Here is a 14262-nt window from a genome sequence, read left to right on the forward strand (position 1 = left end):
GTTCCAAGCCTTACAATAGTCTTTTGTAGGAGTGAATGTAGAGTGTCTGCTGCAGGTGCGCTGTTCCTCTATGTGTGTGGCCGCTGCATGTGGGAGGGGTTGCCGAGTGAGTGACGTCTCTCCAGAAGTGAAGAGGTGCCCGGTGCGTGTCCAGCTCTGAATGTGCGCTTCTGTGCAGTTTGGCTGTGACAAAGTCATAAACCAAGTAACGCTCTGTCCCAGACTCTCCTCATCCCTGTCCCAGCTCCAGCCCACAACAGGACATCAAACCCTGGAGTGCGCTGCGCTCCAGCCTCGGAGGTGTGGAGAGCGAGCACCTCCCCTGTGACACTCTACCACGGTCCAGTGCGGAGACAGTAAAAGGTTTTACACCTCAATATGAAGAAAAAACAGTCAGTAAATGTAGCTAACGGGACACGTCTGCATACAGAGGCTGCGTTATACACAATAACAAAGCGCGTCGTGGGTCAGCTGATCGATCTATGTTTTTCCGGCTTATTTCGGGGGCGTTCGAGTTCTGGATTTTCGTTCAAAATCAGATGCAAAAACATCTTGAAATTTTTGTTCGAACTCCAATTTGTTCGGATTCCTGGACGTTCGGACACCGAGGTACCACTGTATATATATATATATATATATATATATATATATATATATATATATATATATATATATATATATATATATATATATATATACACACACACACACACATTATTCGGTGGTCATAATGTTATGACATGATGAGAAACAGTTAAACAGTTCACTTTAATCCACCAGGTGTCAATGTCTGCTTAAAAAAAATACGTTCTCATTCTACATGGCTCTTCGAACTGCACATAGTTCATTCATTTATTTTGATCCAGCATTGACTTAAATGTAAAACACAAGGACTAGTTAGGAGAATGTAGCAAAATAGCTCATCATTCCAGAGTTAGAAAGCAGCAACGTGTTTTATAAAACTGTAAATATGCCATCATTCTCTCAGTATCTTGCAGCAGATGTCAGCGAGTCAGAGTCCTCCACGGTATTAACCAGTGTATTTTACATACACACACACATAACAGCAAACAGAAAACACCAAGGCAACTGAAAACACTGAAATTAAAAAAGGATTTTATATATACAAATAAATACAGTTGCCATCAGGGATAATAAAAATAAGACTAATTGGAATAACTAACAATAAAAGTTAAGAAAAGACCGACACATATCTGCTGTTATAGTCTGGTACAGGAAACACATCCTAAAAAGCTCCCAACCTCTAAAATGAAAATTAAAAACTGCATTTCATGAATATTTTAAACGCTCCTTAACAGTTCCATCACTTTGACTCATGCTTCTCTGAGGCAAAGGAAGTGTTTAGATTGTAATGAGGCCCTAGCGTGGATCCCTGAGGTTCTCCTTCAGAAAAAAATGAGGCTGACAAAGCTTTGAAAAAAAGCACAACTTGAACGCAAAAATGTTCAGACAATCTTTGGTACTACTTCTAATAAATATTTTCTACTTTCCATAAATTAACAAAAAAGAACTTGGTGGCATCGCCATGAGTATTTGTAACAGACAAGAGTTGGTTTAACATGACGGTGATGGAAGGCGTGGAGAGAAACTCCAGGAAACACATTCAGTAAGTCGAGGATGGACCGGAGGCGTGTGCCCGTCGGAAGACACTCGCAGTTTGTGGATGATTACGATTTAGTCAGTTCAAAAGCTCTTGACTCATTCCTGTCGTGGCTCTTTCTGCTACACTCCAGAAGTGCTTTTTATCCAGTTGCGATAGTAAGGAATGAGGGTGTAGATGCCAGGTTTGTTCCTGCGACCACAACCGTCCCCCCAGCTCACCAGACCAGCCAGAACCGCCCGTCCATTCGGGTTGGTGACGGACAGTGGCCCACCTGAGTCGCCCTGGAAGAGAGCCAGAATGACTTTGATGAGACAGAACTGCACATGTGACCTTATTAATAGCCATCTCCCAAAAAGCATTGCAACAGTTGAATAAATATTAATGTTTCGTGAGCTGTCGATTTGACAAAGTCTGTTTACAGTGACTTTTAAAAGCAGGAAATCTTAATAATAATAATAGTAAACTAGACGCTGCTGTTTATGAATAAACAGCTTCTGAATGCACCAGAGTGTGACTGCAGTTTGACCAGGCTGTGACCTTTCCCCTACTCTGCAGCTCCGTCACCACGGCAACACTCCCTCTCCCTTTCACACACAGCGGAACTGCTGAATCATTGAGCTGAACTACTCCCCAAACAAATCTCGGAAAACGCAGCAGATAGCCGAGAAACCGAGCACACCATGAGAATCCTGAGGCTTTGGTCTCTAACTGAGCCACATTTCATGTGTCTACAGTGCACGATTTAGCCAGGATGGCGAGTTGAAAAAGACTAACGTCGAAAACGACGATTTTCGAGCAGCAGCCACACAGCTCCAATGCATTTTACCTCGCGTTGGCGACTCTCAGGCAAATTCCGAAAGTGTGACAGTAATTCTGAGCACATTTTACGAGAGAGCACAAGTGTGACTAAAAAAAAGTGGAGATTTTCATATTTCTGCGCCCCACTGTTTGGCCACTATCGCAGTTTAGAAACTCGAACATGACCAGATTTCCACTGCTCTGCTCCACTTTTGCTTTTCGATTTTTGGCAAATCATGGGGTATTTGAGCCCAATTTATGGACGAACAATACGACTTGGCTCCGACCTGTTTCTTTAGGGTGGCAGGGGACGAGTGTGGCTGCGTTTCGAGCTTTTCGCAGAGTTTCTAGGCCAAAGTTTGGGGGAGCTGCGAGCCAAGGAAGTAGAGGCAAATTTCTGAAGTGTTCAATCCTCTTCCCATTCATTGTCAATGGGAAAAATTGGTGCACTAGAGTGCATTCAGGATAATACTGTAAACCCCTCACCTGACAGGCATCGACGCCACCTTTGAGGACTCCAGCGCACAACATCCTGCTTGTCACCTCACCACTCATCAGACTGGCGCACACGGTGCTGTTGATAATCCGGACCTCTGCTTTCTGCAGGACCCTCGCCACAGAACCTGGCGGGGAACATTTGAACATGGATGAACTCAGCCTGGCGCCATAACAAAACCATCGAAGCCCACCTCCTTCTCGTGTGGCCCCCCAGCCCGTGATCCACGCCTCCTGACCGGCTGGGAAGTGGTGCGTCGACGGGGGCAGGCAGATGGGCCAGATGTACTGGTTGAGCGGGACGCTGGCGTCCAGCTCCATCAAGGCGATGTCGTTGTCAAAGGTCACCGGGTCATAATCAGGATGGGCGACTATTCTCCGCACGTTCCTCTTCTCTGTCCATTCGTTGGTCTGACTCTGCGTATGGAGGCCCAGCAGCGCCTCCCACTCCTGAGCCTGGGAATATCTGTCAGCGCCACAAGGTCAGGTCAGGACACACACACAAGTACAAACAAGAAAATCACTCGCCAAATGACACATAGTCATTTTTTTTAACCCAATGTCACTGTCATACAATCTTTTTCAGGTTAAATATCAGGAGTGTAATGAGGTCAAACGGACAGCAGATGGCAGTAACACTACGGGGTTCCGATAAGGAGTGAAAAGCCTTTCAAACGTCTATATGGTTCATTGCAGTGATTTGACTGTGTGTTGTGTTTTATTAAATTAGAAAATCTGCTTGTATTCACCGGAGCTGGTGATGTGACCGGTGGTGAAACCAACTAGGCCAACGATTTGTACAGGTTTATCTGTTATGGAGGTAAGTTTCTGAGGAGCGCTGTTAAGAAATGTACGCCAGACCATAGAGGGGGTTTTGGTGACGTCTTCATGGGGATCTCACAGCTCAAGTTCTGGTGTATGAAGTTTCCTTGTGGCTCCGAACTGCCACAAAAAAAAAACCTGACAAGCAGCATTCCATGTAGGGACACCATTTGACAGCCCTGGTATCTGTACTGCAGTGTTAAAAGTGGAATAGGCTCATGTTTCAGTGCAGGTTCTTCTGCGGCCCAAACTTTTCCACCAACTTTCATCCACGTTACGAGTCATAAATGTTTGAATATGTTAGAAAAGACCACAGACGGAGATGAGAAGTTGAAGTCATCGTTCCCAGAATATTCACAAACGCACTCTCCCACATTCGCTCGGCAGTAAAAAGCTCTTACTTCAACACGCCGCTGTCCTGGACACAGTGGGCGGCAGTCACCAGCCAGCGGCTGCTCAACACTGATCCTCCGCACACATGACCTGTGCCCTTGACATGGAGGCTGGCCTGCCAAGGCCATTCTCCCACCCGGGACGTTTGACCGCCCACGATCCGGGAGCTGCGGTACGGCCTCGTCCCACATTCTGGAAAAAACACATTAGCACACAAATCAAACATCTGAATGCCTGAATATATTATGGGGTGGAAGCAATGAGCATGACTCCAGGTCAACTGATCATGATTCAGGCAAAAGCAGCAGAATATTCATCCACTTCAGTTGCCACTTGAGCTTGATGCGGAAGTGAAAACAGGATGGGAAAAACTCAGCTGCGACTCTCTCTCAGCTCAGATGTGTTTCCATGGGTCAGATGTGTGTCTAACTTACGGCAGTTGTCTTCATCGGAACCGTCCTCGCAGTCCGGCTCCCCGTCGCACTCCGGATTCAGTTTGCTTATACAGCTTCCACTTTTGCAGCGGTAGGTGAATTCAGAACACTTCTGCAACACCAGAGCTGAGCGACAGCAAGAACCGGTGGTCAGTGGATTTAAATACAATAAAAGTTCAATAGAAAACGACCGATTTGTTCTGCTTTTTAATAACCCTCAAAGCTTAACTTCCCAAATTTGAAAGTCCTTTATTCATGACTGTATGGCGTGTTTAAGTGTCAGTTTTTTTCCTCACATTTTTCACATTTGGACTCATCAGATCCATCCAAGCAGTCGTCTTTTCCGTCACACTTCATCTTGTCTGGGATGCAGCGACCATTCCGACACAGGAACTCATTTGGTTTGCATCTCACTTATGGAGGGAAAAAAAACAAAAACCAAATAAAAAAAACGCTTCTAACGCATCTCATGTTGTTGCTGTGTTGTGTATTTAAAGTCCCTTTGTCATTATTGCTGAATTGCCTTCATGCTGCAGTACCTCTTCCTGACCACCTTATCTTCATGTTTCTGGATAAACACTTATCATCTTTTTAAAAAAAGCGAGCTGAGCATCATGTACGGCCGAGTCTCACCGCAGTTTCCTTCATCCGTAGAGTCTCCGCAGTCATCGAAACCGTCGCACTCCCAGAATTTTGGAAGACAGCGACCATTTTTACACTTGATCTGAGTAACATTGCACTCTGTGCGGACACAGAAGAGGCCTTTTTAGTTGCACGAATACAGGGCAAAGGACACACAATTCTGTTTCTATTCATATTTTATTAAAAAAAACCACTTCATTAAATGCTAAAATAAAATGTAATATATTTATATAGTGGGAGTGAGTGATGCATTTGGACTCACTGCAGTTCTGCTCGTCGCTGGCGTCTCCACAGTCGTCCCAGCCGTCGCACTTCAGCATCTTATCGATGCAGAGATTGTTGAAGCACTGGAATCTTCCAGGACAAGCTACTCATCGACATGGAATCAATCTAAGTTACTTCCAAAACAGGGGAGTCTTTCAAAGAGAACAGAACTTACGGTTGTCGGGAACAAAAGCCTCGTACTCAGCGCTGAATCCCTGGTCCACGTGCGACGGGCCGGAGTGGAATTTGACAGTGACTTTGTTGGTCCTGCTAGTGATCACTGTGCTTTTCAGTTTGCTGCCACACAGTCTGGAATAAAGACACACAGAGCTCAGCAACTGAGTGAACATCTACACCTCCACTGAGCGCATATAATGCTGGGATAGTTCTCTGTGTACTAATGGTATAAAATACTTTCAACTACTTAAGCAACACGATCAATGAAATGTGTATTTTTATATATTTAATCATAACAACAATTCTATGCATCGCTGTCTCGTGTAATTGCAACGTCTCACTTATTTTCTTTAATTTTTAATTTTATTTTTCCATATTCTTTTATTCATATTTTATTACTTTATTTATAAGGAGAAGAAATCTCACCTCTCATTGTCTATTTCCAGGTAATCTTCTTTGCATTCGTCGCTGTAATTCCCCAAGAAAAACTTGTTGAACTGAACTTTCACAAACTTATCCTTGGAGACCTGAAGCAGAAATACTGATCAGCTGGAGGGAATCAAGGTCAATGTCTTCAGTGCTGTTTTGTTTTCTATTTTTTTACCTCAATGTGCCAGACACACGTTGTTTTTGGGGGATAGTTGGCAGGGAAGAAAGGTGAGGAGAAGGTGCCTTTGCCTGTGGTGAGCAACCGTCCGCACTCTGGGGAAGAAGCATCAACACCTTCAGCATATTTCATAGAACAATATAGCCACTGCCTAAATCTGGTCCTGGATAAATAAGCCCACACGAGCTGGAAGATGTTTCATGCTGGCCGCACCTTGCTCGTCCACAGGGATCTGCGAGTAGTTGGCTCTGAAACCAGGAAAGTTCTTCTCTTCATTGGTGATCAGAGTCACCAGCATGACGTTCCCAGAAGACAAGAAGGTCAGCGACTCATGAGGGAAGCCGCACTGTCTGTGGAGTCAGAGCCTCATAAGCATCTCACGACTGACACCATCAGAGAGGCATGTGATGTCTCACTCTGTCATCAAGCGGTCCTCAATCGGGGCCAGCGTGTCGTAGATTTTGATGAAGTCCTGCTGGCAGTCCTCCTCCAGGATCAGAGTGTGGAAGTCCAGTCGGACTCTGTGGCCCGGACTGGCACGCAGCCTCCACTGCAGGTAGGCGTCGGGTTGGTACGAGGAATCCGGGAACCCCGGAGACTGAATGATTCCAGGTTTCCTCACGTGGATATCATAGCTTTGCTTGTCTGTAGGTGCGAGTCAATACAGTTAAAGCCAGTGCTCTAAATAAACATGTTAAATTTAAAGCCAAGAAGTCTCACCAAGCGAAGGCTTTGTCATGCGAGGGTCGATGGCTGCAGAGGGTCAACAAACAATTGTGACACACAGAAGTGAAATAACAAAAATAAATATTCCTCTCTTTAGCTAAATAAGCTAAACATAATAATGAACAATGATAAACAACTTATAAATGACATGAGCCCTTAATATAAAGTGTAAGATTATTAAATGATGCCAGCCCTTATGGGTCAAAAAATATCTTCTTAAGTGAAAAAACTATCTTATTGTACGTGCAAAACTCATTTTAGATGTGCAAAATTTGACTGTAGAAAGACAGCATTTAAAATGAGTTGTTTGGAGAATAACTGGCAGCATGCTAACATTTGGATTTTAAAAAATAGTAATAAAAATAAATGTGGTCCAACCTCTGGACTGGACGCTGTTGACATTGAGAGCGTTGGTGGGAAGCCTGAGGCGTCCCTGTCGCGGCTGCACTTGACTTCCTGCCACCGGCTCTAAAGACTCCATGGCCTTGTCCACGGACTCCTCCTGTGTGATGGGGATCTCAAACATGGACTGGTAGTACGCTGTGATGCTGTCAGCGCCATCTGCACCTTCACTGCAGCGGCAAGAACAGATGTTAGCCAGCTCATTTCCATTGAGCGTGAAATAACTGGGATCACTCAGTAGAAAGTATTTTACTGTCAGTACTAGAAGAGAGTGAGGTGCATACCTGAAGGCCTGGACTGTAGAGTCCTTGAAGTATTTGGTCAGCACAGAGTTTTTGGAGTAAATCTGTTTCAGCTGAAAGACAAAGAACTGTGTCAACAAACAAAAACAAAACAGAAGTAACTGATGAGCCTCACCTGCTTCCTGACCAGAGATGCCAGGTGGGAAAACTCAGTACTTCGAGGATTCTCATACTGTGCCACGAAGCGTTGGTTAGTGATGCCCATGGAGCCGATATAGACCCTTTTGACACGGTTGTCGGTCCTCACTGAGGGCATGAGAGAAAATAATTTTATATATATATATATATATACAGCAATTACAACTAGTACTGAAGTGTAAAAGGCTCGTACAGTGGTAGTGCCACACCAGCAGGCCTGTTAGCAGAGACAGTGCGACCGCTCCCACCACCAGGCCCACGCCAACCCAAATCCTCCTCCTGAAACCAGGCTTCTTTTCAAGCTTTTTGGAGTCCGATGCTGGAAGAAACTGAAGGGTGGTGTCCCAGTCACCATCCTGTGAGAAGAGACAGGCACATTACAAGGACACTTAACAGTTGTGGTCGTAAATGTTGGAGCAAATAGCAGCACCCGGCTGGTATCATTCAACCGTGCAGACTTATCTTTTCATTGGTTAATGTTTTGTAAGGCGAAGAGGAAGTGAGCTTGGTGCTAAAATACAAAAAAGGGGGTGATAAAACCTCAGCAACTGTACTGACTAGTGCAAGACAGTCCCTGTCACAGACTTGGTGACTCCCGCTCTGTTGACGGTACAAACATGAAGCCTCAAGCCACACATTCTGAAATTGAAAATGGAAGTTTAAAAGTATATATTCGCCATAACTTAATACTGAAGAAAAAAAAGAAATTGAGAATATTTTGAAACAAGTAGTTCTTAAACTCCAACAGTAAAATATGATGAATCACTAGTACACTAGAAAAAAATACAATATATTCTCGCAGTCATGATTTGTTTTATTATTATGGTGATATAAAATCAAATCTTTCAGGTGCCACGATTGAAGCATGACAGTGCGCTAACATATGTTGATCGATCAGACAAGTAAACAGGGTGGAGCTGAACAGGAATTTCGGTTGTGCAGCTGAAACTCTCAGTCAGCGTGTCGAACCCTGTCGCCTCCACACCCTCACAGCTCCTGCTTTCTTTTCTTCCACTTGACAGGACTGAGCCAAAGCCTGGAGCCTTCAGTGACTAACACGGAGTTTTGCCATTTCATTATGATTTAAAAAAGAAGAATAACTCAATCAAATGTTTAGATTAAAATACTGAAAACTACAGTTGTTTATTCTGAAAGAATATTGAGTGACAGTGAAATTTACATCAATTCCACTGAACACCTGTCATGGCAAACCAATGCAACTGAACAGTGTGGAAAAAAAGAGCGCCACCTACAGGTTGTAGTTAACATTACAACAACCCCTCATCTTGAAGAGCTTAACACTCTGCCTCTCGCCCTGTCTAGCTGGGACACTATTGTCCTCCAATGACAGGCATAAAATTAATGAAAGAAATAAAATTCATGTAACAACTATACAACCACAACGAACACTGACTTTAGAATTACCAAATCCATTTTAAGATGTTGCATTATTATTATTGTTATTACCACAATTTAGTGGTCATAAAGTGCATTCGTTCGCTTACGTATCTACTTCTTCTTCCTTTTCTTCTTGTTTTTGTTTCGGTCAGATCCTGACAAACCTGTACCTATGTCCCCTGTGACGTCACTAAAGACTCACCTGTCTCGGTCGGAACCTCTGACCGGCATCCAGTGCATCCATGACGGCTCTCTGTTCTCCGAGCTGTTTTCAATGTCTAATATCGCCGTTGTCGCAGTCCGTCCTCAGGTGAGGGTCGCTGACTTCCTGCCATTACAGGCGAGCCAGGGACATGGCGACGACAGGTGCGCGACAAATAACACGAGACTTTTAGGAAGTTTTGCGGCGATCCAGGCGGAAAAAAAGACGTCACTGGCGGCGCCGCTTCTTCACCAGACTTGATGTTTCAATCCAAATATGTAAAGTAGCGAGACAGTCCTGAAGAGAGCAGCGCTAGATGTGAAAGATCAGACAGATACTGTTGAGGGGAGGAGATTGTTAGCAGAGACACCGGAGACGCAACCGCCTCCCATGATTCATAGCGCCAGAGAAGAACTACACTATTATTATTTAAATTGGCAGGATCAAATGACGGAAACTGAAAGGAAACAATGGGTATTAAAGCCTGCGGGTCACATCTCAGGTCACAGACATCACCCGCTTAAAGGCATGTGCCAAAAATAGCTGTTGCCATAGACAGTAAAATGAGTTAAAAGACGACAGAAAATGGTTTAGTTTCTGTCAGACATTCTTTGAGCTTAGATTTGGAGTAAAACAGAGTCATCCATTTCATTTTGTTCATTTATTCTCACTGGAGTCTTCGCCATAAATCCAATGTTTGAATTTTGTATACTACATATATATTATTTATAATTCTTAATGCCTATTAAAGTTCAACAAGCACGCGAAAAGATGTATGTTTAACCAGGAGCAGTCTGAACATCTCATCTACCTAATATATTTTGCACACTTTTGGAGCGTTTAATGTTAACCAAAGTGAAGAAACAAAGTAAAACTGAAGCAGTAGAAGCAGTTTGGCCAGGAGAAGCTATAGATGTGACACAATTTGGGCAAAATAGTACACAAGAATTGTTCTTTACATCGAACTATTACATTCCAATTCTCATTTTGAGGTGAAATGATCGACAACATTGATGTTTCTGTTTTCTTTATTAGTGGAATGGAATATACACCTCTGTGCTTTAATACTGTTTTCTCCTTCATTCGCTCAGCGTTCACATTTGTTCACTGGAGGCAACTGCAGCAGACCGCAGACCGGTGTGCTGTTAGATTCCTAGAAGTCAAGTTGGTGTGTTTTCTTTGGGTAATTGGAGGGACTTTGAAATGACAAGGCTTTGGGTGACATGCACCATAAACATCTAGGTCACTGGGTCGAAGGTCGTTCTACAGTACAAAAATGCGACTGGTAAAACTTCCTCAACTGTTTTAGTCCATAGTATCTCATGGGAATTCTGTCTTTTTAATGTAAAAAAAACAGCACTCTGCTAGTTTAACTTGATCACGGTCACTGATATTGACTCATTCTCTTCATATTCAATAAAAAATGATAAACCCACAAATCATGTCTACTTGCATTGTGTGATGGCGTCACCCACATCAACTATAAAAATACTAGGAACATTGAGTTCCCTCCAGCGAAGAAACCTTGTTTACGTCTTTCTAAATTACAGGAGAAAACAGATAAAATACCTATAACGGTATCCATGCATATTTGTGACTGCTCATCATTCAAACACGCCCTCATAAACACACACACACACACACACTCACTCACACCCGTCCGTACGCATGTTTGCCATCAACATGCCCAAATGTTTTTTTTTTTATTCCTCAAATCAACAATTCAATAATATACTTTGTTATTTCTACATTTTGTCGTGGTGCAAACACTCGTCTTGAAAAGTCTTGGGAAAGGAAGATGAAAAAATAAACAAAGCGTCATCATGCAAAACAATGTCTGATGAGATTCCCCTCTACAGTGTTTTCCTCTCCTCGGTATGGTCGAGAAATCTCTAAGATCAGTAGTGCTATTTCTACTGTACGAGGCTCATGCACGGAGGAACGCCGGCCACACACCCGGCGGCTTCCAGCTTCTTCTTTTTTTTCTTTTTTTTTTTAAAGTATTATTCTCTTATCTTTTGAGGGTTTGGTTGGAAGATGCAGGTGAACGTTTATGATACAAAATATGTTACATTATGTACGTCTTCTGGCCTGCGTGTCACACACTTGCTTCTGAATGGTCGAGGAAATGCTTTGCTAAAATACTTGACACGTTAACAATCAGATAGCGTGCACTCTCTATTTACACATAGATTGTTGACATCATAAATCATGTGCTCCTGAATATCGATGACTGATGCAAAGCCTGTTCAGTTAAAAAATGTATTTAAATTGAAGTTGCCATCGCTGAGCTGTTCGCGCGCTGCTCATTTCAGCTAGCCACTCACTAGCTATTTATTTTAGTTCAAAGCAAAAGAGCTCACAGGATATTTGAAAATATAAAGCATGGACATGAATCTGAATGGAAGAGGTTCGTAATGATATCAAATCTGTGTCAACACAAAGTGCACGCCATCTCAACAATCAGGGGTTTCATGCTGAAGACATTTCCGCTTTGCTTTTCCTTCCCCATTGAAATCTATTGCAGAATATTTGTTATGACCTTGCATAACAAATAAATAACTTAGTTGCTTTACATTTTATTCCCTGCAATAAATGACACACGTTGATATAGATATATTTATATATTTATGTAATCGTATTATTTTCATTTGTTGATGCTATTTTCCTGCTTGTTGTTGCACGTTGCATATTTCAGAAATGAAAAGACCCCAGTCTGGGTGAGGTCACATGACACCAAAGGAAATGGTCCAGTTCCGCACTGCTCAGACATGCTTAGTGTAGATATGTGAACAGTGAGCAGATCCTTTAATGCCAGATTCTGTTCCATCGAGCAGCAGCTTCGGCGTGGTGCTAAACTGCAGTTTCAGTTCACTTGACACCTTCAGCGTTCCTTTAAAAAAAACTGACTGCTGAGCACTTTGGACAGAAGTATTGCATGTCTGATTCATCCTCAGTCCATTTCAAGGAGGCTGAGAACCTGAAACCGAGCAGTCTGGCCTTGAAGATCCTGAAAATTAAAAAAAAGCATCTCTGTATTCAAATGGATGGGCTTGAATAGTTCCGCCACACATGGCTAAGTAATCGTTCCACAAAAAAAAAAGAGGCAGAAGAGATGAGGAGGGTTGATCCATGTTCTCACTCCAGACCTGAGGTCGCTCCTCATTCAAGACAGCCTCCCCAGACAAGACCATTCAGTTTCTTTGCATTGAACTCAAAGAGGAGCTTGCAAGCGGCTATTGTGGCGAAGAGTCCTGCACTGCTCTTCAAACCCAAAGTATTGTGCGACTAGGTTTGAGGTCGAAGATTGTGCTGCGGGTAACGTTCGTGTCGCAGGCAATGTAGGCATGTAGCGTGATTCCAGAAAGGTTTCCCAACTCTTCTTGCATTGTTGCACATTCTACCGGTCTTGAAAGTTTTCTCCACGCCATCCTGAAATCAGTGAGTAGAAGCCGGTGAGGAGCTTCGCACTCAGATGTCAGCAGATTAAGGGGTCAAGGTGGGTTCGGCAAGGTGGCGGCAGGTGAGGTCGGAGGTTATAAGGATGAGATCTTGACGGTCTCGTGGGTGTAGGTGGTGGCCCGGGTGTTGCGCAGGATGCCAGGGATGGGCGCGGGCGACGGTGGGAGGCTCTCGTCCGGCGTGTTGGCCGGAGGTGTCGGGATGCTGATGATGGCGGCGGTGAAGTCTTGCTCTCCACAGTTCAGCTTCAAGTTCTCCGTTTGAGCGTTCAAACTTGAGCGACTGAAACGAAAAAACAAGGCAATGAGTTTCTACCCAAAAGCTCTGTGTCCAACTATATAGAGAAGATGTTACGTTTGTGGGGGTATTGAGGTGGTTTTTAGGTGCAGGGTGTCAAGCTCCTGGACGCTCCCCCGGCTGACTGACACGGTGGAGTTGGCCAGACGCATGGCTGCTCTCCTGCGGGCGCGACGGGGGCAGCAGCCCGTGGAGTTGTTCTGAGCTCCCTGCTGGCTGGACAGCGACGTGCTGCGACTGGTCCTGAAGCCCACCGACTCCGTCATGCACAGCTCACTGTAGTTTATCTCATCGGTAAACTCATGGTTCTACAGGAGAAAAAAAAAAGACAAGTTTTACTTGATATTTTGTATTTTTAAAAATGAAAAAATCTCAGCGTGTATAAGCTTAACAACTTTTATAATAGTTAATAGTCACCACTATGATACTCTTGTATCTATATCTTAGTTTATTAGAGATGACTTTTGTTTCTCCTCATAAGACTCAGTGTCCACACCTCATATTTACATAACTAATAAAACACTTACCTAACCTTTACTCCGCACGTAGTGTGCATTATTACTATCAGGATATCAATACGCCGCTCACAATTTAAAGTAAGTTATGTTATTTTAGGACCCATTTTTAAAACCTTGTGCATGCGTCTGGACTGACTGACCGTGGTTTTCTCCAGGCAGTGCAGCAGGTGATGGTGTTGGTGTTCAAATGCTGATCTGTTCTTCACGCACAGAGCGGTGCTGTCACTGTCTCGATCCTAAACACACAAACACACACCCACATACTTCAACTATTACATAATTCAGCATCTCAACACTCAGGATTTCAACCCTTCCTCAGTCTGAAATGAAACAGGTAGTAAAACCCCAGAGCACAGAAACACTATAATAGCACACAGAAACAGCATCAAAATACCAGAAAGCATCAGCAGATTTGCATTTATTAGATATATGCATGTTTGACTGGCGTGTTCATCACCAGGGAGCTGAGAAAAGACACAAACTCTGTCACTCTGAGCGGCGACCCGCCGAGCACGACAGCACTCCTTATTAAAATCTAATGAAAATGATCATTTGATGGCT

At 43.6% G+C, this 14262-nt stretch overlaps 2 protein-coding genes across 2 annotated transcripts in view; both read right to left on the minus strand.

Annotated features, from left to right (window-relative positions):
* Nucleotides 1-767: 767 nt before the first annotated feature.
* On the minus strand, nt 768-9761 carry LOC128749573 (suppressor of tumorigenicity 14 protein homolog). The gene is made up of 19 exons (XM_053849300.1): nt 9425-9761; nt 8018-8180; nt 7802-7932; nt 7669-7739; nt 7361-7554; nt 6977-7009; nt 6673-6901; nt 6470-6606; nt 6254-6351; nt 6076-6176; nt 5648-5781; nt 5471-5575; nt 5200-5307; nt 4863-4979; nt 4567-4692; nt 4141-4324; nt 3112-3383; nt 2909-3045; nt 768-1905 (listed from the first exon to the last, which is right to left on the minus strand). The coding sequence occupies exons 1-19, from the start codon at nt 9464-9466 to the stop codon at nt 1744-1746; spliced, it is 2544 nt and encodes an 847-aa protein (XP_053705275.1). The 5' UTR covers nt 9467-9761; the 3' UTR covers nt 768-1743.
* Nucleotides 9762-10446: 685 nt separating this feature from the next.
* Nucleotides 10447-14262, minus strand: part of kcnd1 (potassium voltage-gated channel, Shal-related subfamily, member 1) — a 37232-nt gene continuing 33416 nt past the window's right edge. Inside the window, exons 7-9 of the mRNA XM_053850383.1 lie at nt 13842-13937; nt 13241-13491; nt 10447-13168 (exon numbers count right to left, since the gene is read on the minus strand). Coding sequence (XP_053706358.1) covers nt 12961-13168; nt 13241-13491; nt 13842-13937 — 555 coding nt within the window. The 3' untranslated portion in view covers nt 10447-12960. The remainder of the gene's footprint in view (nt 13169-13240; nt 13492-13841; nt 13938-14262) is intronic.

The sequence above is a fragment of the Synchiropus splendidus genome, chromosome 18 (assembly GCF_027744825.2).
Source record: "Synchiropus splendidus isolate RoL2022-P1 chromosome 18, RoL_Sspl_1.0, whole genome shotgun sequence".
Lineage (NCBI taxonomy): Eukaryota > Metazoa > Chordata > Actinopteri > Syngnathiformes > Callionymidae > Synchiropus > Synchiropus splendidus.

Excerpts from the sequence above, each read along its gene's own strand:
- LOC128749573 (XM_053849300.1), bottom strand. The coding sequence starts at position 9,466 with ATGGATGCACTGGATGCCGGTCAGAGGTTCCGACCGAGACAG. Across the intron at positions 8,181-9,424 it reads AGAGGTTCCGACCGAGACAG|GATGGTGACTGGGACACCAC; the intron begins GTGAGTCTTTAG and ends CTCTTCTCACAG. Across the intron at positions 1,906-2,908 it reads GTGGCGTCGATGCCTGTCAG|GGCGACTCAGGTGGGCCACT; the intron begins GTGAGGGGTTTA and ends GCTCTCTTCCAG.